The sequence below is a fragment of the Camelus dromedarius genome, chromosome 32 (genome assembly GCF_036321535.1).
Source record: "Camelus dromedarius isolate mCamDro1 chromosome 32, mCamDro1.pat, whole genome shotgun sequence".
NCBI classification, from domain to species: domain Eukaryota; kingdom Metazoa; phylum Chordata; class Mammalia; order Artiodactyla; family Camelidae; genus Camelus; species Camelus dromedarius.
Window position 1 is genome coordinate 14,319,783 of NC_087467.1, and position 25,627 is coordinate 14,345,409.

General features: G+C 44.4%; 1 protein-coding gene across 2 annotated transcripts in view; it reads right to left on the minus strand.

Moving 5' to 3' along the window:
• LAMA3 (laminin subunit alpha 3) overlaps positions 1 to 25,627 on the minus strand; it is a 197,451-nt gene that overhangs the window by 43,819 nt on the left and 128,005 nt on the right. The window contains exons 37-47 of one of the 2 annotated variants that reach the window (XM_031439059.2): positions 24,700 to 24,783; positions 22,310 to 22,540; positions 18,314 to 18,427; positions 14,712 to 14,821; positions 12,327 to 12,407; positions 6,658 to 6,764; positions 5,208 to 5,258; positions 4,158 to 4,309; positions 895 to 1,005; positions 664 to 775; positions 274 to 441 (exon numbers count right to left, since the gene is read on the minus strand). In XM_031439059.2, coding sequence (XP_031294919.2) covers positions 274 to 441; positions 664 to 775; positions 895 to 1,005; positions 4,158 to 4,309; positions 5,208 to 5,258; positions 6,658 to 6,764; positions 12,327 to 12,407; positions 14,712 to 14,821; positions 18,314 to 18,427; positions 22,310 to 22,540; positions 24,700 to 24,783 — 1,321 coding nt within the window. Of the gene's footprint in view, positions 1 to 273; positions 442 to 663; positions 776 to 894; positions 1,006 to 4,157; positions 4,310 to 5,207; positions 5,259 to 6,657; positions 6,765 to 12,326; positions 12,408 to 14,711; positions 14,822 to 18,313; positions 18,428 to 20,936; positions 21,126 to 22,309; positions 22,541 to 24,699; positions 24,784 to 25,627 lie in introns of those variants that run through there. The other variant, XM_064481539.1, reaches the window with a different exon arrangement.

The following is a 25,627-nucleotide window of genomic DNA, read 5'->3' on the forward strand; positions in this document are numbered from 1 at the left end:
AGAAGAATAAAAATGCAGTTAAAAAGGAAAAAGAGGTATCAGTGTCTAATATCTTAGAAGACCCCTTTTTTTTTCTTGACGGTAAGATGTCGTCTTCTACAGCCCCCTGGTAACCTGGAGGGGCTCCCCATTTTCACTGCATGATACTCCAACAGTAACATGCATAGAAAGGAGCCCTTCTACCTGTCACCGGGGACTCAGAATCGCACTTTGCACAGTGTATTTCAAACCACTTAGAACGGACTGGATGCAAGAATTTGGGAGGGTCCTTACAGAGCTGAGCCTCTCTTTTTTCAGCTTCTGCTTTTATCAGGTGCTTCCCAAAGCTTCGGCGCCTCAGTTCCCTCATCATGCGCTCTGCTTCAGCCAGCTCTCTGGAAAAATCACCCGAAGGCACGTTGTTGCCTTCTCCATCTGTCCCAGAGATCTGCTTCAGGAGAACTGGAAAACATCAAGCAGTTTATTAAGCTGGGAATTCTAGGCTCCAGCAGATGACTTGAAAAAAAAAAAAAAAAGGCAGAGATTTTATGGAGGGTTCGTATTGGTTTTCCAGTATCACTATAGCATCTTTTTTATAATGTTGGACTCGTACCAGGAAATCCTTTCAGTGCACCACAAAAGCTACAAAGTAAAAGATATTTAATTGGACTGAGTAACTCTTACCTTGCACATTCCAGATGACATTTTTAATCTTCGTGTCCAGCTCTTTTGCACTTTGGGTTGTCTGATCAATGTTGTTATATAATGTTTGTGCTTTTCTGAAATTTACTTGAACCTATATGGAAAACAAATTGATTAGGAACAAATTAAGTTGATGGGGGAAAAAACTAACAATATTTTGAAAGCCCCCCTCCCTGCCAAAATAAAGTTAATATTATTAACCTAACACATTACCTTTTCTTGCACAGTTTGAAATTCATGATTCAAGTTACTCAGTTCTTTTTCCAGGCCATCCATTTTTGATCCATGATTCGAAATGGTGGAGCGGTAGTTAAGCAACTGGTTCTAAAAGTAAAATACAAAGTCAGTCTCACTTTAGGAATTGGAATAAGTGTTGCCAACTTGGTAAACCTGGTGGTGATACGAAAAGATTCATTTAGCAAAACCAACGCGGGTCCACAGGAAAAAAAAATGTTCTTCGAAATAGGCCACATGAAGAATCTACTTTCTGATGTAAGTTGTGATATGGCTCTAAAATAAAGCAGCAAATTTTTAAAATGTGATGAGATGAGAGATTCTTTACTTGAATTAATGACCTAACTTACAGAAATAAGGGTGATACCAGAATACAAAAAAGAATATATATATATACATATGTATAACTTTGCTCTACACCTGAAATTAATACAACATTGTAAATCAACTATACTTCAATTAAAAATAAATAAAAGGAAAGGAAAATTAAAAAAAAAAAGAAACTAAAGTGATATCACTAACCTGATGTACTAACTTCCAGATCCTATAATAAAGTCAGTTGTTTCTAACCTATATTTTACCTGATGATACTAAAAAGAAGTGCCTATGGCTACCCTGCTGAAGGAACCATTGGATTCAAAGAATTATAGAGCAGGAGGGAGACTCAGAGCACATTTAATTGAAAGCCCTCATTTAACATGAAAAAAATGAGAAAACGGAAGCCCAAAGAACTTGGGTGGCCCATCCACGCCACCGCAGGACAGGTGATCAGTGATTACTTCAGGACCAAAACCCAGGTCTTTGTTTGGGTTCTGACTGCATCATTCCTTTTAGAGGGTGACATGGCTGCACATGGTATCTAGAATAGCCAATATTTTCAACTTTGGGGCGGGGGGGTGAATGCATTACTACCTTGAAGATTTTTGCAAGAAAAAGCAATACTATTACCTCTATTTGTACATGAGAGTCAGCATTCGGTAAAAGAACACAGGCTTTCCAGGTCAGGTCCAAACCCTAGGTCCACCACTTAACAGATAAGCTCTCTGAGCCTCGTCTCCTTCTTCTGTATATTGGGGATTGAAATACTAAGCTGCTGGGTTGTTTTTGGTGACAAGTGGGCTAATGTATCATAAAAATGTCACGTACACACAACCGTTCAAAAAAGTTAGTCGCCTTCTCAAACACACTCCTACTGCATTTTCACAGCATTTGTGTGATATTGCAAGAAGATAGGTCTATTTTAATGTTGCTGTAGGAAAACGGAGGCACATGATTCTAAACAGTGTCAGCAGAATGTCTGCATCAGAGGTAGAGTGGGTGAAAAGCGTGGTCTTTAGAACCGGATCTTGGTTTGAATTCTTCTAGAACCACCACGTACTAGCTATGCGATTGCGGCCAAGTTATTTAGCTTTTACATGCCTGTTAAATAAAAATAATGTTATTTTCCTCATAGGATGTTGTGAGACTTAAGCAAAGCACTTAGCACAGAGCGTGGTGCAAAGGATGGACACTGAAATGTTGGCTCCCTTCGCTGAAAACGTGCGGGGCTGTATTGATGACATCAGAGGAACTCAAGTGGCTCTTTTTCCTCTCAAAACATAAAGTCTTTTCCGTCTTCCTCTCCATATTAAGCCTTTAAACTAAGCCCTAAAATTACCCTAATGGGATGGAAAAGAGTCATTTTCTAGCACTATTTTTTGCTATATATACTCAACCATAGCCACTTACAGGTTTAGAATCAGCCCTCATTCCAAAAGCACATATTAAACTTTCCCCAAAGCCTCTTTCACTATGTCTAGCTTAGGGTTTATCTCATCTGCTGAATTATTTTACTTCAATGAGTACATTTTTTTCATTTCCATGATTTTTAATTAGACTTTTTCATATCTGTCTCTTCTTGTTTGGTTTCTGGTGTTTTAAAATTTTTTTCTTAATTTCTTGTTCCTTCTATTGGATGTTATTCTTCAAAGTAATTTTCAGATTGTTCTATGATTTTCATTTTCTCTAAAGGGAATTCACCACTAGACTGTTGCTTCTGCCGCATGTCTTTCCTGTTATCTGTCTGTTACAGCGTTTGCAGGCTCATTTTGAGAGGGAGATTTCCTCTTCTCTCTGCGCCCTCTGTGCCTTGTCCAGTGATATTATGGTCATCACCACTCCCACCCCAGACTCCTCAGTCCAGGACCAGGTCTTATACTGGCAGCTTAGGATTTGTACACAGTGGTCATGTTGAGAATGTCACACGCCAGCACAGATCCTGGTTTGTGGACCTTGTCCACGTCCTGGCTGTAACATTGTTGCTCTCCTAGGTTCTCATACAGCCACTGCCCAGCAATGGGGATTGGGCAGTTTCAAGGTTATTCTTTCAGCCTCCGTTTATAGGCAGAAGAGACCCCAGTTTTCCCCCAGGGAGCCTGACTCTGGCCTGTGGGCCACTTTGGGTTATAGTACTTCTCAGGTTACCCTCTTGGCCACCTTCTTTCCAAGGGCACATAGAATATTATTCTCCAAGACGGACCATGTTCTGAGCTATAAAACAGACATCAACACATTTAAAAGGATTAGAATCATAATGTATGTTCTCTGATCCCAACAGAGTTAAAGCAGAAATCAGTAACAGAGTTACCTGGAAAATCCCCAATTTGGAAGTTAAACAATACAGTTTTAAATAACTTAGATGTCAAAGATACATCATAAGGGAAATTAGAAAATCTTTTGAATTGAATGAAAATGAAAACACAAAATTTAAAAATGTGTGGGATACAGCTAACATAGTGCTTAGGGGAAAACTTATAGCATTAAACGCTTACATTAGAAACAAGAAAGGTTTGGGATCCGTAAATAAGCTTTTATCTTATGAAATTAGAAAATGAAAGGCAGGGCCTCAATGGAAAATTCCACCCAACATTTAAAGAAGAATTAATAACACTTTTACTCAAATTCATATCTGAGGCTGCTGAATGCAGCATACTGAACTAAAGACTATGAGAAAAATCGGCCCAGAAACAATTCAGCAGGAATGTTCACTTAGAAGTGTTAGTGTTGTGTGTTCACTAGCACTTTTCACCAGTACAAATCTAATCTTCATTTAGATGAGAGGAAGGAGGGCAGCACCCACTCGCAAGGGTTCAGTGGCATCAGCCTCTCCCCTTCTCCTGCGAGGGGAGTAGCCGTTCATGCAGCATCTCTTCATCAGGCGTCTACCCTGGGCCAGGCATCGAGCTGGACCACGGGGTACCTACCTGCAGCTCCTTGCTCTGGATCTCCAGGTGCTTCAGCTGCTCCAGAGTCCCCAGGCTGGCACTCAGGCCCTGCAGCTGAGACTTGACCAGGCGGAGCTCATCAGCCATGGTGGCCAGGTCGTTCAAGAGCGTCATCACACAGCTGTCACAATCTGCAGGGGCCACAGTCAAAGGCAACCGTGCTAGGGGCTGGAGCCACGGGAATGCAGAGGGAGCACCAGGGATGTGGGGCCCAGTTCACAGGCACATGGACCATCACGAGCAAAAATCACAATCCTGGACTTCTCAGGGAAGGATAAAGGGAGCTCTCTAGACACGGGGCGTTTTACAAAGAAATGATGGCGTGGGGGAAATGGGCAGAGGTGGTCAAATGGTACAAGCTTCGCTATAAAATAAGTAAGTTCTTGGGATGTAATACACAGCACGGCAACTAGAGTTACAACACTGTATTGTATATTTGAAAGTTGCTGAGAGAGTAATCTCCAAAATTCTTAAGGCAAGAAAGAAAATTGTAACTGTGCGAGGTGATGGATGTTAACCAAACTTACTGTGATCATTTCACAACACATACATATGTCAAATCATTATGTTGTACCCCTTAAACTAACACAATGTTGAATGTCAATTATAGCTCAATAAAACTAGGCGAAAAAGGGAAATGGTGAGTCTATGCAACTTGTTGCTTATTTTGTATGTGGGAAAAATGATAATAAATAGCTTTTATTTGCTGAGTGCTTGCTATTTACCAGGCGTCAGGACAAGGGATTTGTAAGTATTTTTTAACTTTGTAAGTTTCAACAACTTTATAAGTTGGTGTAGTTATGATGACCATTTTACAAATGACACAACTAAGGCGTGAAAAAGTGAGGTCACTGGCCCGAGGTCATACAGCTGTCAGCTGACAGGGGCTGGGTTTGACCCTAAGCATCCCTCATCCCATCTCCCCCACCACTGCTTTCCCAGACTGGAAACTGCACGTCCCAGTGTGGGGGTCCTTGACCTCAAGCTGAACCCCATAACTTAGGAAGGAGGAGCGCTTTCTTTTCTCACCATCACATTCTTCTCCAGGGCCGCTATCTTTGGGTTCCTGGTCTATGCAGTCTGAAATGAGGAATAACCAAAAAAGACAGGATTATTAAACTTACTCTCCATGTAGTTTTTAACTTGGCTTTCAGAAAAGCTAGCTTTGGAAGATTTTAGTCACCCAACCCCCCAGCACCGCTGGCCCCTCCTTTTCCCTCCCTCGCCCAGGCCACCACTCAGGGCACCTTCTCATCTCCCAAACATCTTCCTGCAGGAACTTCTCTTGGGCCTCTCTGACTACACCTTCAGTCTCTTCTCTACAAAGGGTCAGGCCACTCTTATCAAGAACTCCGCATCATTACTGTTGGCTTCACTTGACAGCCTCCCAAACAGCTGCTGACGTCTCTCTCAGTGTCACTCAGGAACATTCAACAGACCCTCACTGAGCACCTCTGAGCAGTCGCCCACGGCCCTGCGCTGGGTGCAGGGACACAACGCTATCGAGACAAAAGTCCCTGCTGTCCTGTGGTTTAATGGTCCTACGGGGGAGGCAGACAAGTTCACAACAGTGCGTACTCCTAACATAATTTTGTCCAGTCAGAACTGGCCCCTCATTCCAGGCTGTTGAGGCCCTTTGTATTCTGTGTGACAGGAGGCATCTCCTAGCTCTCCCGACCTTACGCCATCTGGTAACTGGGTGGGCATGCCTTCGTTTCCATTCAAAATCAACCATGCTGAACAAGACAGAGCCCAGATGAAGCCCCAAGGCGTGACAATCGACATCGCATTCCAGACTGACAATAATCCATCTACTTTGCATTCCTTTGGGAACAGTCACCTGAGCAGGTCTAATCCACACGTCCAGGGTTTAGGTCCTCAGCTTGTCCATAACTATAAGATGACAGATTTTACCTAAGGAGTTGGCATCGCACTATCTCAATGGCATTTTCCTGATAAATCACATTAACATTCTCCATCAAAGAAGGAAGAAGCTAGTCTTCCTTTTTTTCAACTCGTTCCTAATGAATCCATACTAACTCCCAGTACTCTTTCCCTTGGTACATAAAATTCATCTCAATTATACATGCACATCCTAGAACAGTTATAGCTGTTAGAGAAAGAGCACTTTGACATCTTCAGATACACACAGGAAGAAAGCTGATGAGATGATAACCTGATAACGTCAAGGGCGATCTTAGCAAAATCTCCAAAATAGGGTCTGAAGTTATTTTAGCTATAATTAGCTAAGTTTTAAAAACAATTTACCTATTAAAAAAAATTAAAACCTACTTGAAGAAAGTTAGTCACCAAAGCTGTGAATTCTACCTAAGCATTCCCAACTTTGTCAAAACAAGGGGACAGTTTATCAGCTGCAACTGTGTAGTACGCTTCCTGAAAATGCTTGTTTGAGTTCTCTGCCTGTTATGTTATAGCGGTTTGATAAATGTAGGTTAACAGAGGTGTGAGTTGATCTTACCTCCAGTCAGGGGGTCACAACTGCCCAACTGGCCATTGTTGTTACAATTGCATGGCTGGCAGCTACCTCCAAATTTCTGGGGATTCCCAAAATAACCCGGTGCACACCTACACAGAATGCAGAAAAAGGGGAAAATAACTCATCATTTATTGCACCCACTTTTCTCAACTTCTGGTTCCCTGTTTGGGACATTGTAACCCTAGAAGAGGAAGGACTGACAAAAGTTTGCAAGGGTGAACATGTCTTGGTACAGAGACGTTTACGACTTGAATGAGAACGAGGAGAGGGGAGGAAGGCAGAGATTGCTCCCTTCCTCCTTTATGCCCTGGACGACAGAGTCCTCAGTCACCCCTATAGCCAAATGGCAGATGAACAAAATGCAACCAGGAGCCAGTGGTTTAGCCAATATGAAAATCAGGGGTGACTGACTTTCATGCAAGAGTTGTGTTCCTGAAGATATCACACAATTACATACTGCTTAATTTATGGCTAATTTTCTCAAAAAAAAAGTTAGAGTAAAATTCATATAATTTCAAATTTTGCATAAAAGGGGATTTTATTAATGTTTCCTATTGCACTACTTCAAGTCTGCATAATTCATGAGTGTTCGCACTAACTGCTGTGGAGAAGCACAGAAGGGGCTAGACGGCTGGGAGCGGCCCCAGCCGCCCCTTGGCCTGGCTTTTATTGTTCTGGATGATTCAGTGATGAGAACCCAGTTCCTTTTTAATAAGTTAAAAGATCACATTCCTTGATTTTGAGTTTCTGTGTGTTTTCTCAAAAAAATAAAACAAACACGTAATGTCCCTGGAGCTGGGATGTAAATTAAATTCTGTTCATTAGCAAAGCTCCACTCCCACTTCACCCCCCCACAAACTGTCATTAAATCGATGCGTGTGGTGTCTTACCATCCATGGAACTGACAGAATCAAGGACATACGGGATTTGACTCTCTTACCCAAATTTAAGCTTCTCATCAAGGAACTCTGAGGCAACTTAAATAAGCTTTACCCACGGACACACTGGTGCCATGCATCGAAGGACACAGGTTTGAATCAGGGAGCTCTGGCGGGAGCCCCGCCTCCACCACAGTCTGTGTAATCTAGGGCTGGTGTCTTAACCCCTCAGGTGTCCATTTCTGCATCTGTTCCTCTTATGAAAACACAGGCTCCATGAGGATGTGGACTTTCTGGCTGTTTTTCTCACTGATAACATCCCTCGCACTTGGGCTAGTGGCTGGACCCACGTTAGGTATCAGATATAAGTATATGTTGAATGAATAAATGAATGAAAAACTGTACTAACAATGCCTATGTTGGTGGATGGATGTAAGATAAAAGGTAACATAGTAAAGAATCTAGTACACTGCCTGCACAAAATAGACACTCAGCAAAAGGTACCTACTACCATTTAAGCATGATGAAATGTTTGTACACAGGTGTGCATGTATAGTTGGTATCACTTGGAATTACTGCATTTCAGCAGGTAGATAGGAGGCAGCAAACCCATATATTTCCTAATTATCAGGAAGGTAACTAAGCCGCGGTGGCTCATCCAAGTCTACTAGGCAAGCTGTCATGGTAACAGGGCTTTACTTGAAGTGACCAGCCCTGTATCCTGCCTAACAATCCACACTCCACAAAAGATCTCTGTTTGAAATACTTTCTTTTTAGATGCCTCACCTATATTTAATCTTCCCAGGTAAAAGATACATAATTATGAACTATCTCAAAGTTATATAAATATTCGGGAAGCTTGATTCCGCTTCTTTCTTACTATTGCAAAGCATTCATCACCGATTACAAGAAATAACTGGTTCCCTTATTCTCATTTTATGGTAGTGGCTAAACACAATGGACCGAAGTAAAACTTCCTGATTTCAGAGATGACATTGGTATGACAAACAAAGGGCAGAGAACACACCTGTCATCTGTGGCTCTGAGTGGACGAGGGAGAAACGTGCCCCGGAGCGTGGGACGAGCTGGGAGCACCCCCACTCCCCAGCCTGGCAGCTCCCCCTCTGCCAAGCCAGCTCCTACAGATTCCTACCTCTCCCTCCACTGGGCTTGCATTTTATCATCACACAGTTAACCACTAGTACTGGAAGGGTGCCTGGCAGCCTGGCACGGAGTGACTGCTCAATAAATGTTTAACAAATGAAAAATTTTGACAATAAAATAGCATTAACCTGTGAAAAAGTTTTTGTTTGCTTGTTTCTTTTTTTTTTTTTTAAGCAGTGTGCCTTCTCGAGACATCAAACATAACAGACATAAGCTAAGAAAACAGTTAATTAAAAATTTCCCTTCTCTAATCAGCTGCCTGCCAGATGGATGTCTCCTCTAGCCTGGTGCGGTTTTCCACTTCACTGTTTGTGAAGAACCATCAGGGGATGTAAATTAGGAGGCCTCTCCCAGGCGGGAGTCCCAGGAGTGTTAAATCACAGAGGCTGGAAGACCCTCCCAAGCCCCATTCCCCACCCCACCCGTCCTTCCTGTCTTGGGGTAGCTGCCCCTTCTGTCCCTCAGCCTTCGAGGCCAGATGCAGCCTGATCTAGTCCAGCCACGTTCTCTCTCTATTTTATCCGCTCACTTGTATGTCTGGCCACCACTGGACTGTAAAACCCTTGAGGGCGGAGCCTGTGCTCTGGCGGCTACTGTGTCTCTAACACTGAGCACAGCGCAGGCGTAAACTAGGATCGCCATACATTTTTTATTGAAAGAAAGAATGAACAATAGATGTGAGGCAAGTGCAGGCCACGTTCCTCTTGCAGAAATGAAAAATAAAAGAATCCTGAATCACTCCTTTCTGCCACAGGACAGTGCCCAGACCCTTAGCCAAGGCTCAGTGTTCCCCGTAATAAGGCAGCCGCCCTCCCACCCAGGCAGGTACCCACTAGGCCCGTGGGCTTTCTTGCATTACTTCCCTGACTTGAGCTGACTTCTACCTCCACCTTCCAGCTCCACCTGGTTCTCGTCATTCCTTCGCCCTCCCTCAGTCTCACCTTGTCCACAAAATGTCTCAGATAACCCCAAGGGCCCTGCCTTCCTATGAAATCCAGTTGAATTAGTTTTCTGTTTTTTGAAATTTGGTGAAACTCTTCTAAATGGTATCCATAAAAATAATAGAATGGTCCAGGAAAAATTTAAATAAGGGTTCCAAGGGGAGCCTTGCTCAATCAAATATTCAAAGCCATTTTATAGTTTCAGAAATGATGCAGGAGTGATAATGACACCAGAACCAAGTAAAGTGTACAAAACAAATGTCACAGAACAAATCCAAGTTTACATAGAAATTTTGAACACATTTAGCTTCAGTGAATTCAACTAAAGGTACTTGGCAAAATAAAGACAAGAGTGTGAGAGCATGGGAGTAGGAGGGAAAAACAGCCAGAGTGCCTGTCCCAGCACCCCGTGAGCGCCCGTCCTGCAGTGAGCATGACGTGAGGGCTGTGAGTCTGCTGCTCCTTCGCCTAGCCGGGCTCGCGTCCCTGGGCCTCTCCGGGGGTGAATGTCTCCCCCTGCGGAGCGTGGTTTCGCTGTAACCAGACACCACGTGCATTTCATACAACGTGGCCCCTGCGTTACTGAGCGATGGGATATAGGGATCGCCAGCGTTATTTAAACTCTGGTCAGTTTTCAACTTACATGTTGACCCTTACCTATTTGCCCTGTGAGATGCAACACCACCAAAAGGCGAGGTTCCAAATTTTCACCAACATGAAAATTTGAGCGTATGGTATAAAACCATCAAAGTGCCAAAAGAAAATACCAATGAGCATTTATATAACCTCTCTAAGCAAGATACTACTAGCCAAAACCCTAAAGGATAAAAGAATAAATACAAATATAATAAAACTTAGCTGATGCGTATCTCAGATTGACAGAAACAAAACCAAGAAACATACAAACGAAAAACAAAACTGAGAAGTATATTTGCAACATATAGTATGAAGGATTTGTTTCCTCTAAGAGAATCTGTGCAAACCAATAAAAGAATAAAAGAACATTCTGCTAGAAAACATGAGTAAAAGACTTGGAAAGTAGTTTAAAAAATGAGATTTACAAATAGTCAATAAGCACATGAAAAAAATCCAATCTAATTATTAAACAAAAAAATTAAAATGACATGCAACGTCTCCCTATCAAATTGGCAAATGTTTATAAAACTGGCCATTTTTGCATCCACCGGAGGCAGACGGTTGCTCTTTTGCCACCAGTAGTGTAGTAAACAGATATAATCTTTCCGGAAGGCAATTTTGCAAAATGTATCAAAAGTCTGAAAAAATGTACTTACACTTTGACCCAAAAGATGGACTTCTATAATTATAGCTGAGGATTTTGTTCACAAATATTTAGCTAAAAGGATTTACTCTTAGTGCTGCTTTGACTGTAAAACAGTAAAACTATCTCAAAGACCAATAGTGGGGGATTATGGCAACTCAGTGGAACTTCCTGGACCTGACAGGATGCTATCATTGAATACTTATTGGTATGGAAAGATGTTACTGATATACTATTAGATGAGAAAACAAGTCAAAACACGAAGCAAAATGGAATCTACTTCTTTAAAAAGAAAAAATCTGCATATAGAACTGATCTGTAAGAACGTACAAGCTTTTAACAGTGGTTTTCTGTGGGCAAAAATGATTAGGAAAACACTGTAGGTGAGCACACATGAGTAGGTGATGTAGGGGTAGGTACTTATTATAATGTTCTTTGCCTTATTAATTCTTTGCTCACCTGTATTACAACATTTTTATAATAGTTATGTATTGGCTTTATGATAGTTACTTTAAATTTAAAAATACATTGTCCATGTGATTCCTTTGTTATACGGTTACTTTTCCAAATAGATGTGCGCTATCTTCCTGTCTACATTACAAGCACCTTCCATAGTCTTCACAATACTTGGCAGTGCCCTGGGCACAGTAGCTAATCATGAAATAATTGCTGGTGAAAAACTAAAGCTTGGCTCTGTGGCCCTTTATAATCAAGTACCTACTTTCCATTTTGTAACATGTATTCTTTCGTTTCACAAACACTGCTGAACACCTATTATATGAACAGGACCATACTGGGCACTAGGGATTCAGAACTGAGGAAGACACAGACTGTCCTGCAAGTGTTCAGAACATCCTGTGGGCATTAAGAGGGGGTGTGTGTGTTGGAATAGCTAGGGTTGTGTGTGTATGTAGAAGCATGCAGAGCTGAATGTTTGTGTAAAAGGCAAGCACTGGGGATAGGACTATGAATGGATGAGTTTATGTGAAGGTGGGAGTGTGTAGGTATTTGCAGGGGGCGGGGCTTGTAGAGATGTGCGGGGTATGCGGGGTGTGCATGGATGGGGGTGGGGGTATGTAGGTGTATTTATAAGTATGTAGGTATATGGAGGTGTTTGCTGGTGAGTATAGGGCCATGACATATATACTGGACCTCATTCTCAAATTTCTGAAATAGGTACAAAACAAGGAAGAGAAAGAGGTTAATGATTTATTAAGTGAGCAGCCTTGTATTTTTCCCAAGAGACTTTTTTCCAGCTTCAGTGAAACCAGCAGCCCCACCCCTAGCTCTGAGCCACGACCCAGCAGAGCCCCACCCACAGCCCAGGTGCAGGTGTGGGCAGCAGCCTGCCCACCCCCACCTCCGAGATGGGGGAGGACCAGCACCCACCTTTCGCACTGTGTTCCTGTGTATCCAGGTTTGCAGGAGCACTTCACATTTCCACCAGTCACAACACAGCCGGTGGCAAAACTTAAAGAAAGACAAAAAACCCAGTAAAAACATAAACCAACAAGCTTTACACTCATTTTTTGCCCAAAGAAAAAAAATCCAACTTGGCTTTCAGTGAAATTGGAAACCAAGGGTCTGGCTACCCTTTGTGTGAAGAACATGTTGCCCATCAACACTTGTAGAGATAATGATGAATTATTTCAGCTGACATTGGGCAGATTTGGGTGAATAAGGACTGAAGGCATTTGTTTTGTTTTATTTTTGGCTTGAGAAATACATTCCTTCCCTTAAGACAGAGTACAGTAACTCAGTTTGGAAGAGATGATTACAGCAGCATTTTCCCAGAAATAACAAGGAATGAATAAAACAAGTCTAGGCAGAAAAAAAGAACAGAGAGTCCTGATTCTTTAAAAAATTTTTTTTTCTCCCTATTTATTCTAGTTCTTTTATACTGGGCACAATCTCTCCGGGGAAGAAAAAGTGGCAGTGGGGCCAGGTCCTGCGAGCCCTTTAGAAGGGACTAAAGCACAGAGCCTGCTTTAGGTCCAGCCATCTCTGTTGGCACAGTCATTGGTGCTTTCCATATTTTTCAACTCAGGTTGGAATTTTGATTCCCTTTCTTTTAGTTCTAAACTGGCGTCTATTTGAGAAGCTTTTTCTTTTTTAAAATTAAACAAAGAGACCATGAAAAAGCCTTGTTGCCTTGTGAAATGTCTGTGTCCTTCGAACATTACACTGACATGAATCTGACAAGAACTCCATTGATCACCTGCTGGTAAGAGAATTCTTATTCGGGAAGCTTCTCTTGGCCGATTAGATGGATATAGAGTTCCGCCTCTAAAGGGACAGTGAGACATTTGTCAGCAGTATTAATATCGTTGGCAAGAGAATTAGATAAAAATAGGGTTTTGCCAATACATCTCAGGAACTGCGCGTTACTTCAGCAGCACGGAAGCTGGAAGCTGACCTTGATGATAATATGCTTTGCAGCCAAAGATGAAAAGCTTTCCCCAAGCACCCGTGGAAATCTTGCTGCTCTGCAGTCTCTCTAGCGTCTGTTCAAACAAGTCTGGGCAAGTGTCAAGTGATAGATCCCTTTACAAATAAAGACACAGGACTGGGCAGGTTTAAGGGGTGTCAAATACACAGATAGCAAACAGGGTGTGCATTTCAAACATGCATCTCCACACCTGGGCAGGTGACTTCTGGTAATTTTGAGAGCTGGCCGATTTCTCCGCTAACTTGGCTGGTATTAATCGGCCTTGCAGTCCACACAAGTTCTTCTTCCCGAGAACTACTGATATTTTATCAGTATCTTTCTGATTTTCAAACCAAAACTTGCTTCACTTAGTTACCTGTTAATACTTCGTTAGGCTCACAGTGAACATGTCATAATGAGCAAGACTATGTCAAGGTGCCAAGACAGGGCCAAACAGAACGTGGATTCCCGTGAAAGGAACACGGCAGCTTTCTATTTACAAAGTCCACTGGCCATACTGGAGCCTGGGCGACAATGCAGATCACACCACCCTGTGGCTCAGAACTGTCCTGTGGCTCCCATCACACTGAGGATAAAATCCAAGGGCCTCACTCTAGCCCACAAGGTACAGGATCTGAACCCTGGCTGCCCTGCCAACCTCATCTCCCCGCCCCCTCTCTCTCCCTCACTGGAATCCAGCCGCTCTTGCCTTCTTACTGTTCACAAACACAACATTACAGGGGCTTTCTCATCTTTTTTTTTTTTTTCCTCTTGCCTTGAACTATCATTGCTAAGATATTGCTACGGCTTACTCCATCTCATCATTCATTGGTCCCTACCCAACAACTCCAGAGCCCTCCTGCACCCGTCTTTAAAGAATCTACTCACTCGCCATCAACCACATAACCTTTTTATCAACAGCACAACCCATCTCTACCTGAAACTATACGTCAGAGGTATTTGTGCCCATACTTACTGAGTGTGACAGCTTCCCACACCCGCTACCCATATTCTCCAGGAAATACACAAAAGCATACAAGCTGGAAAGCCTATTTTTGTTTTGGTTTTGTTTTGCACTTTTTGTTTATTCTTTTTTTTAATAGAACTGGTTTATTAAGATAGAATTTACAGATCATATAATTCACCCATCTAAAATGTACAATTCAATGGCTTTTAGTACGTTCACAGAATTGTAATGTTGTGACTACAATTTTAGACCATTTTCATCACCCCTAAAAGAAGTCCCAGACCCTCTAACAGTCCCTTCCCATTTCCTCCCACCACCACCCCCTGCACAGGCACCCACCAAGCTGTCTCTATAGATTATTTCCAAACTTCCACAGTACCTGTTTGAATGAGGGCATGGGCAGACCCTACAGGATCCGTGGATGGCGTTCCCATAGTAACCCTCTCTGCAGCGTTCACAGTGTTCCCCAGCAGTGTTATGCTGGCAGTTCTTGGGACAGAAAAACAGTAAAATTAATAACAGCCTACTACATTTATTACCATCGAGATCATGGTCATCTTAATCACTCACACGATTGTAACTCAAGTCCACTGACACTACAGAGTGATATCGGTTTTACTGCCTGTATGTTTTTTCTGTCTAACCAACCATTGTTGGTGCTAGAATAAACATGGAAGTGCCTTGCCATCTGCTATTCGCTGCTACAACTGGGAGGCAGGATGAAACAGAGACCGGCTGGGTTCAAATCCCACGCTAACATTTTGTAGCTGTGGGATCTTGTGCAAGTCCCTTCACCTCTCTGGGCCTCAGTGTTTATTATAAATCAATATTATTGCTGCATGATTTGCATACCATTTTAATTTTCTTAAAATATAAAGTAATACCCACTTTTGTGGGACCCCCAGAAGAGTCTCTCGGGGGTGTGGGGTGAGGGTGCTGGTGGCTTCCTTTACCTTCACTTCGCTCAGCTGCCCTGACTCTCTCAGAAATGTTTGTTCTTTTGAACTATGTCTTTACTTTTCCACATCAGCTTCCTTTCTTTTATAACTCCAAGTGACAATTTTAAACAACATGCCCGAAGAGAGATATTTTAGTCCTGTGTCTACTTAGTTCTGAGCCGAAAACACTGGGAAAGCAAGAACAGGGAGAAACAAGAATTGCGGTGAAGCCACCTGTACCCACCTAAAACTCCAACTAACCCTCTGAGCTCTGATCCTTGCCAGGGGTACAGGAAGAAGAGTGTAGAAAGGGTTAGAACCTGTGTTTCCTGATAAAGTCCCATAAGAGTGTCTGAGTGTCTTCACCCTCAGTTGAAAGCATCTACCCTGGAAGCTGTCTTCATCAGTCCTGCAAACATGAGGCAACTGCCTATCAGGTTTCCCTGTTCAACTGTGACTAAGTGAATGAGTGAGAGAATGAATGAATCCATATCCACTCCCACAGCAATGCCCTCCCAGCTCCATGTGACACCAAACATCTCCTGGGCATGAACCATGTGCCCAGCTATGCTAGGTACCAGGGACGTGAAGATGGACTGGTACCCTGACTCCGGGTAGACAGAGCCCTGTGAATAGACATCTTCAATACAATGGGGAAACAGGAAGACAAGGTGTGCCAGCATCCAGGAAGAGCCGGAGGAGCCTCAGGGGAGGCAATGAGCTTGGGTGGAGGATAGAAGCAGAGGAATTAGCTGGGTAGAGAAGCATGGAAGGGCATTGTGGGCACAGGGATCAGTGCACACAGAACCTGAGCCTTGCAGGAGCACAGCAGCGTGTGTGGGCAACGTGAAGCCGCTGGTATCCGGAGGGCGACAGGCAAGGGGGCGGGATGCGTCTGGAGAGGCAGCAGCACAGATCAAGGGAGCCCTAAGGCCGCCCCGTGGGGCTTGGACATCCGGTCCTGAGCCTCAGGGGAGCCCCAGGTCAGCTGTGAGTTTCAGATAAATCATCCTGGGGGCAGGAGGAGACGGGCTCCAGCGGGCCGAGAATAAGGAAGAAAATCAAAGAAAGAGGATGAGAAGAGAAAGGGGGAGGGAGATGGGAGAGAGAGGAAGATGAGGGGGGAGTGGGACAGCAGAAGGCAGGGGAATGGCGGTGGAGGGAGGACGACACGCGGGGAGAAAGCGGGCCAGGAGAAGAGGGACAGGCGGGGTCTCAGCAGAGAGAAGGGAGCCTGTCACCACAGGTCCCTCCGGCCAACGGCACCCACGGGACACACCACTGCTCTGGCTGCCTCCCCAGGACTGACAAAGGGTTGGGCTGGTTTCTTTTCAAACTTCCAAGTTTATTCTTGAGACGACATGGAGGTTTGCACATGTGTGAGGGTCCTGGATTTAAAAGTTGCTTCTGGACCTTGAGAGGTGAAGGCCAATCTGCAGAGGAATCGGCTCGTCTGATAGTGAAAGATGCTTGGTTTCCTCACTTCTGTTCTTTGAGAATGAGGCTCCCAGCAGCGGCCACGCTGAGAGCAGTGTCAGCACTCCCTGCCTGCCATCGGGCCGCACCCATGTCTGTGCACGCGCGTGTGTGCCTGCGTACACAGCTGCAGGTGCACGTGTGCGCACACACAGCCCCCAGGAGGCAGCAAGCCTGCCGAGGGCAGGGATTACGTCGGCGGTTTTAACCCCAGCACTTAGCTCAGTCCCCCACAACGGCATGTACTCAGGGAGGTTTTCCTGAATGAGTCATTTCTAGAGGCCACGTGGCCATCAGGGACAAGTGAAGTCGGGGCCGCAAAGAAGGACGTGGGGAAGAAAATCTTATTGTTTGATTAGAACATGAATTACGACTCTCACTAGTGATCCCTTCCCTGGGCACATGGACTACAGAGTAAACTCCCTTTGCTCTTCCGCAACTTTTATAAAGTGGACTCAACATTCTGCAGTGGTTCAATGGCAAGTGTTTTTCATTAAAAAGGTCTACCTTTAGGACACCTGGCAACAGCACGAAACATGAGTTATTATATGAGGATACCCAGGAGCTGGAAAACAGTATTTCCCAACATCTTTTATTCTTTTTTTTTTACTTATAAGGTTAAAACCCTACAGAATATTCTATCAGGCTCTTTACAACAATTTCCTGCCCTGGCCTGTCCCATCTTGTAGAGGAAGCAGTTCCCTGGGACACGCTGAACAGGCTTAAAACAGTTTAGGAACTCAAATAGTTGGAACACACTCTAGGTGCCTTCCACAATGTGGAGGAAGTCTGTGCCAGGAGAACGCACTTGCAGACAGCACCACAGAAGTGGGGGCTCTGTGTGCGGGGGGGGGGGGGAATCACGCTATCTCCTTTCCTTGCAACTGTGCGTTTTTCTAATTGGGGAAGCCCTGGCTACCAGGGAAAGGAACTCTGATGACAGGGAAGAAGGCAGCAGAATAGAAAGTGAGAAAAATCTCCTGAGAATCTAATCTTCTGTGGGAGAATTTTCTAAAATATTCCCAAAGGAGATAGCTTTCCAGCAGATACGTCTTAAACAACAGGGACTCCCCTCGCCTGTCTTCCCACGTGAACCCATGGCCTCGACAGCCATCGGGGTGAGTGTTTGATGGACCTTAAACCTCTCTTTTAGCATCTCCTCTGATTGCTTTCTGGAGCTGCTGTTCATCTGACAGCAACGAGGCTCTTCTCCCACAGCCTCCTGTCACCCAAACAAAACTGGGGTCCAAAGTAGTGGCTCTGATTTACTAAGCCTTGGCAAGAGTTAAGCCCTACGTCTACCCATTACTATCATTTAATGAGAGACATTCTGAAGCTAAAGTGTAATGTAATTGCTCAGACAGGTGTTCTGTGACAGCGCATGTTGAAATGGAGGAAAAAGGGAGTGTGAAATAATTCAGCCTGGTTACACTGGAGTCTCCTACGGTGACAAAGCAAATTTAGGGTTTGGTAGGAGGTCCGACATCTAATGTCTCAGGGCCTAGTGAGGGGAGGGTGGGGGGACACAGATTGTCTGCTGGTAGCATTAGAGCAAAAATTTACTCACAATGCATATTCCCGAGCCATCCTGGCATCGATTTGAATGTCCGTTGCAACTGCAGGGAACACACCGTCCAGTGTACAAGCCTTTGTGATCCCGATAGTATCCAGGGCTACACCCCTAGTTTTCAAACAAAGTGTTTGTCAATACCAAAAAAGAAAATGATTATCCAAAGTATGTGACCATTCTGACTGTCAAGCATTCACCTTTTAATCTTCTCTCCTTTAGTCGGTATGTGGATTTCTACTTTCAAATACTAGCCGGGCTCAACTGCTCTTTTGGGGGCAGGTTCTATGTGTTTCCACACCATGGCAGGTGCGTGTGTTTGTGCCTGAGTGGGAGTCATGTGGTGGGGAAATCAGAGAACGGGGAAGTGTGGAGGGGGGAGCGTGGGAGTGGGGTGCCCCTCCTCCTCACGCCAGTCACTTTGTGGGCAAGTGGAGGCGTGGAGTGGTGAAAATGCAAAGAGGATCGGGACCTCAGTCCTCGGTGGGGGAGGACCTCTGAGCAAATCCCTTCAAGTTCAAGTTCTCTTTGGGTAGCCATTCCCTCTCCAAGTCTGGGTTTGGGCAGGCCGGGGAGCAGTATGGAAGGAGGGGGAAAGATGGGGTCTTCATTGGGATCCACACAATACTGGCAGAACCGGTGGAACCATTTCACTGCCGCTCACCAGTCTATGGGCGACAGGGAACCCCAGGGAAAGGAACGGGCTGCATTCTCATACAGAACTTTGCACGGATGTTGGGTTCCAATTGAACACAAAGACCCAGCTTGAGGGAACCTCTCCGAGTGTGGTCTCCTCTCGTTCAATATTGCTTAGATTATTTCTATCTGCACTATGTTGTCTCTCTCCAGGGTAATACATTACTATCTTTCATATGGATGAAAAGAATTATGGTTTACTTTTAATGAACTGATTTCTTTTTAAACATTCTAGCAAAAAAAATGCCTCCAAGAGAAAAAAAAGAAGCATTTATTCTTAAACCAGCCAGTAAAAAATCATTTAGGTTTCTGTCTTTAAAGAGAATTACAGGCATTTTCTGTATTTTGGCAGAGCGAATCAGTGACTGATCAAAGTCAGTTGTCCCTAGTTTTTTTCACTGACCTCCTATATGGCTTATCTTGGAGGCATCATCTTTTATCTAATCTCTTTAAACAGCCAATACGTCTGTAAGACTTGGAAGCTGCAGTCAAGGGAAATTTTGAAATGAATCTATTCTCATTCATCCATGGCCTTAAAGGTCTCTGCCTGGTCAGGCTGGGGAGAGAGAAGCTCACACACACCCCAGGATGGAATATTCCAGTTGCTGCTAGAAGCACCTTCCAAAACTGTACAGTGACGCCAAATCGTACACAATAACAATACTATAATTTCCAATATAATTTTCCCTTCAGCTATTAGGGACCATGTGTAGGCAAAAGAATGCATTCGCTTACTTTGTGTGTTATATGAATAGGCTTGTCTAAGGGAGAATCGAAGCATGAAAGGAATGTTCTTGAGCTGAAAGCACAACGGAGAGCTACCTCTAAAGGAAATTCGACCAATGATGGTGTGATCGTGTCTACAATCTCTACAAACAGAGATACGTGCCTTATCACTATCACCACGTATCGCATTACATGCTTATAAAAGAATCAGATTTGGTAAAGAACAAATTATCTAAATAAATAAATCTATTTGGTTTGCTTATGACAACATGCCCAAGTAAATGCCTTAATTAAACATGCTTTTGGGGGCGGGGGGGGCAGATGGTCTATCCTAATTAAAGTTAAATCACCCATCTTAATTTGCTTTTGATTAGAAAGAGAAAAGTACTCTGCCAGAGTACTGCACCATGTGACTCTCCGGACATTTGTCAGTTACTGAAATACAATCGTGTGCTCACCTCTGTAAACAGCACACAGACTCCACATTTAACATAAAATTCTGTTCAACTATTCAGATTGCATTGAACACTTATTCTAAAGAAAATCAATGTATCTTAATATATTATCTCAGGAAAGCGGTTTTGCAACTAATCTTTTTTTAGGTGATCATTTTTCAGGGTAACTTTTCCAATAAACTTGTAAGACAAACGATAAAATTATGTCCCTGTCAAACTTCCAGCAGCCATAGAATCTATTTCTCTGTGAGTATACATGTACCATCCAGGAAGTTTAAAGAGAATGAAAGCAGAATTTATGAGTGTTTAGTGCCGGGCAAACTGAAGCACATCTGTTGGGTATTATACAAAACTGATCACTTTTCTTCAACAGGGATTTCACTGATTCTCAGGGTTTGCCTTTCGGTAATTTTTCTCCCAAGCAGAATCTGGAAGCCTTATAGGTATCAGATTCTCGTTCTGAGGCTTGGGTAGCTCTCCACAGAGCACAAAATTTCATAGCATATTAACATCCCACAAGCATTCAAACTCTTAGCTGCCTCGGCATTTCCCGGTGGCCTGATGTTTATAGGGTTTGCGGTTAACAGCACAGGAGAGCGATCTGTCAGACACCGTAATAAACACTGCCGTTCAGCGAGAGGGGGAGCCAGCAGCCCCTCCCCTAGCCTACCCATCACCCTCACTTAAAATCTCACAAAACTGGGAACTCTTCCCCATCCCACACCAAAATGTAAAAGGGACATTACCTGGTTGGGTTTAAGTTCCACATAATTTGCTTGCAGTTGGTTTTGACCGGAAAGCTGAGGAAATGCCACCCTTTGCTGCTGTGAACTGTACCCCAGACACTGCCCCAGGGCTGCCCCAAAGATCCACAGCCACCCCATGCTCCGGGCAGACCCCCTTGCTGCCGGGGGCATCCTGGTCCTTGGGCGTCCGGCCGGTCGCACACAGACCTCCGCCTTCTGCTCTTATACCTGCCCTTCCTGCTCAGTGCCCAGGCCCCGGCTGACTCAGGTAAGGCAGGCAGTCTGCGGCGAGAGGCCCCACCTGTAAACTTCACCCATGAGTCAGCCTGTGAGGGAGCGCACATAACAGTCCCGCAGGGAAGCGCGCCGCTCTGTAATCCCTGCCAGGTGGGGCCGGCATCACCTTCTACCCACCTCACCCTTAGACGGCTCGGGCAGCTGTAAATCACAGGCTGAGTCATGCGCCAGGAACACGCCCTGGGCAGGAGGGTGGTAATCCAGAGGGCCCTTTCTTTCCCTCTGGCTATGGATTTCAGTTAATCGGGCTAGAAAAGAGGGAGAAGGAAGGGGAAGAATACAGGCCCCTGTGGACTGAACAGTACAAGGCAGGAGCCCCCAAAAAACCACGGCGGGTAATCTGTTTGCAGGTTAAAAAAGGAACTGATGTGCAGATCACCTTGGGGTTTTCTGCTGTCCACGGGTCAGGAGAGAAAGTGAAGGACGTTGCTAAATCCACATCTGACAGGTGTCTGGACTACTGAGAACGACAATGTTTGCTACTTCCTAAAGACTGCACTAACCCTGGTGCTTTCCTTCCCTCTCTTCAGGAAGAGACCACGTTTACAGCTTGAGACATGACAGTTTCATTTTACGGCACTTTTTAACCCCCTGAGGACAGTCAGGTTGACTGGATCTCAAATGAGGATCTGCAGTGAGCTGGAAACTGGGACTGCAGTTTCCCCTTGAAGAATCAGGATATTCTCTGGCCTACAGCTCTGTTGGGGGTGGGTGGTCGGAGGGAAGCCCTGGACTAGAGAAAAGCAAGGGAACCCTGGGTCAGCTACGGGGAAGGCAGCGGCTCACACACTGGGATGCCCGCTGGCAGGTTCCTTCCTGGGAAGTCCAGATTTCTGCAACCCCTGGGATCTACTGAGCTCCTGTGGCTTTCCAGTGGCTTTTGAGACATTCGTGATTTTTTTTTTCATATTTAATACCTGAAGGTGGTCCAGGGAAGAGAGAAGCTAGTGCCCAGCAGAAACCTGTTGGATGGGCAGAGCGCCCCAGACCGTGCAGCAGTGCTGGACAGCAGACAGCAGCGCCTGCCACGGGAGTCCCCGGGGGCGGGGGGTTTATGGTTCAGCGGCATTTCCTACCTGACATGAGTCACCAGTGTAGTCAGGGGGGCAGGCACACATCTCCACATTCTGTGCTCGACGTCCACTTCCTGTTTCCGAGGCCTCCTCCAGCCCCACCCCGCTCAGGGTGAGCCGCTGCGTCTCAGTGAAGTAGAGGCCCCGGAGGTGCACACCTTCCAGTCTAGACAGCACCATCATCAGCTCTTCCCGAGACACGGGGGCACCGCTGCTGGCGTGTCTGAAGTTCCCCTGCACGGGAAAGCAGAGAGGCAAGGTCTCCTTTGGGCAAGCTCACTCCCAGGGGCTTCAAAGAGACAGCCATCCGCGATGAGTCCAGGAAAAGACATTTAAAATGCATCAGGACGGCAGGGAGGGTATAGCTCAGTGTTAGAGTGCCCGCTTAGCATACACAAGGTCTGGGTTCAATCCCGAGTACCTCCACAATGAAATCAATGAATTAAATAAACCCAATCACTCCACCCCACCCCCAAAACAAAAGAATAAATAAAATGCATCAGGGAAAATAAAATGGAATAAGACAGGTAAGTAGACAACAGTGTGTTTATATTCAGAAGTCACATGTCTGGATTATTCCCAAGGAGGGAGAGAACCCTGGGAAAGGGGGGAGAAATAAAGGCAGGAAATAAGGAGCAATGACACGAAATCAGACTTCTCAGCATTAGGCTTGTTTTAAAGTGCACTGTTGTTTGTGCAAACACACAAAGTGAGTGAGAAAGATACAGGAGAGAGGCAGACAGAAGCCAAGTAAGTCACGCAGCTCAGATCATTCATAAATGCACAGAGTTGTGACAGAAAGTACAATTTTTCTTGCACACATATTCATAGTATTTACTTTTATGATGATAAAAACATGTAACATAAAATTTACCATCTTACTCATTTTTAACAGTACAGTACAAGCGCTAACTATATTTACATTATTGTGCAACAGACTTTTAGAACTTTATTGTCTGATGAAACTGAAACTCTGTACCTATGAAGCAATAGCTCCCGTTTTCCACTCCCATCAGCGCCTGGCAACCACCATTCTACTTTCTGTTTCTATGGATTTGAGCACTTTAAATACCTCATGTAAATGGAATCATACAGTATTTGCTTTTTTTGTGTGACTTGCTTATTTCACTTAGTATAATGTCCTCAAGTTTCATTCACAATCTAGCATGTGACAGAATTTTCTCCTTTTTTAAGACTGAGTAATATTCCAGTGTGTGCATATGCCACATTTTCTTTATCTGTTTATTTGTCAATATGCATTTCAGTTGCTTTCACCTCCTGTCTATTGTGAATAGTGCTGCAATGAACACAGATGTGCAAACATCTTCCAAATCCCGCTTTCAGGTCTTTTGAATATACAGTTGACCCTTAAACAATGCAGGGGGCTGGGGTGACAACCTGAGCCATCAAAAATCTGCATATAACTTCACCATTGGCTCATATCTGTGGTTCTGAATTCCCAGTTCAACCAATCGCAGATCCTGCAGTACTGCAGGATTTACTGGGAAAAGATTCAGCCATTCTTCTTGAATAAATGCTTTTCAGATTACTGTGAATCTTGGCTTGTCAGAGTCCTAAAATCGTTGATTTTAACCATTTCATTTTTGCCAGTTTTCTCACTGCTTTTATGGAGGACAAATTTGGAACGGTTTTTCACCGTTTTTGCTGGCATCACCTCTCTCACATAAACAGAACCATGTAATACGCGGCCTTTCGTGCCTTGCTTCTTTCCCTCAGCATAAAAGGTTTTGAGGTTCACCCACATTGTGGAAGGTATTAATACTTTTTTCCATTTATTTGCCAAAGAGTATTCCATTGTACGGATAGACCAGGACAGAAAAGTTACAATATGTGGGTGAGTTCAAGGCACTTGGAAAAGTATAATCTTGAGGATATATTTAATATAATTGGAACATTACTTTAAAGGGGAAGTTGTAACCAAGTAGTTGTAATAACAATGTTCTGTGCTGTGATGAGCTTTCCTTTATTTAGCTAGATTGTTCTTATTTCTTTTGGTGTTAGATGCTTTGGGGACTTTTCTATTCACCCCAAGCATCTGCTGGACAGTCCCCAGGTCCCAGGCCCTGAGGGAGGCTACCTCGTAGCACTGACAGACTCACAGGGTTTAGAAGACACAGGTACTGAGCTGCAGAACAGGCGACAACGGTAAGTGCCACAAAGATGGTGCAAACAAAGCCCTGCAAGGATCAAATTCTGTATCTTTTGTATAATTTATATTTAAATTTATATATCTAAATTCTATCTATATAAATAGATTTGAAATCCTTAGATTTTAAATTCATAAACTAAGTCAAAAATCACAACTGTTTGAAAGAACGACATGATAGGACAAAAAGGATCACCAAGAACCATTCACGACGCTTTTGCGTTACCTCCACCATCTGCACTCGCCCGTGATGCAACCGGTCTGGCCGGGGGGCACGTGGCTCCTCAGAGATGAGGGACATACGCTGACCCTGGTTAAAGAGAAACATGACTGCGTCAGTGGCTTGGGCTGGGATGTTCTGAGGTTTATGACTGGTCTAAGAACAAATGTCTATCTATGGATATTTCTACATTGCAGGAAATGCCTGATTCTAAAAAGTAGCTGCAAAATGAACTGACTGGCAAAATGATTAGTAACATGGAGCAGGAATACCCAGTACAGTCCATTTTCACAAATAGGAAATGAGGAAAATTCCCACCAGTCAAAGTGGCTTTAAAAGATGGAAGCAATTTTTTTAAACCATGCTTTGCAGTCAATGCATGAGGTGCTCATTTCCATCCTGCCTACAGGACCAGGCTCTGATAGCAAGAGGGTGCTCGGGTGGGTGGGCTAGTGAGGAGGGTGAGTAGGGCAGGAGGGTTGGCAGGGCCAGCTGTTCAGGCTGCATAGACGGGGCTGCAGAGCTGGCACTCGGGTGGAATTAGTCCCACCGCCCGCACCCCGTGGGATCCAGCCTCACTCTCAGTCTCCGCACACTCGTCCCCCATCACAGGGGGCTCCTAAGGGCCCGATGGGAGAGTCACCACCCACCACCAGCACCCTCACCCTACACCCCCACACAGAAGTACCCCTTTTCTGTTGTAGCACCAAACCCAAAAGCTGGAGTTTCACTCATTAGAGCCTGAGTTTCAGGAAGAAGAGCATTATCGGCGATCACCAACTGAAAATCTTAATCTAAGAAACACACTCCATAGGCTTTAAATTTCAGTGGTCTGGGACAAAGCAACAGAGTAAATGCTTCATGAGCCAAAATTAGTTTCCACGTTTGAAGATAAATTAAGAAGAAATTTTGGTCATCGCTTCTCCATGAATTC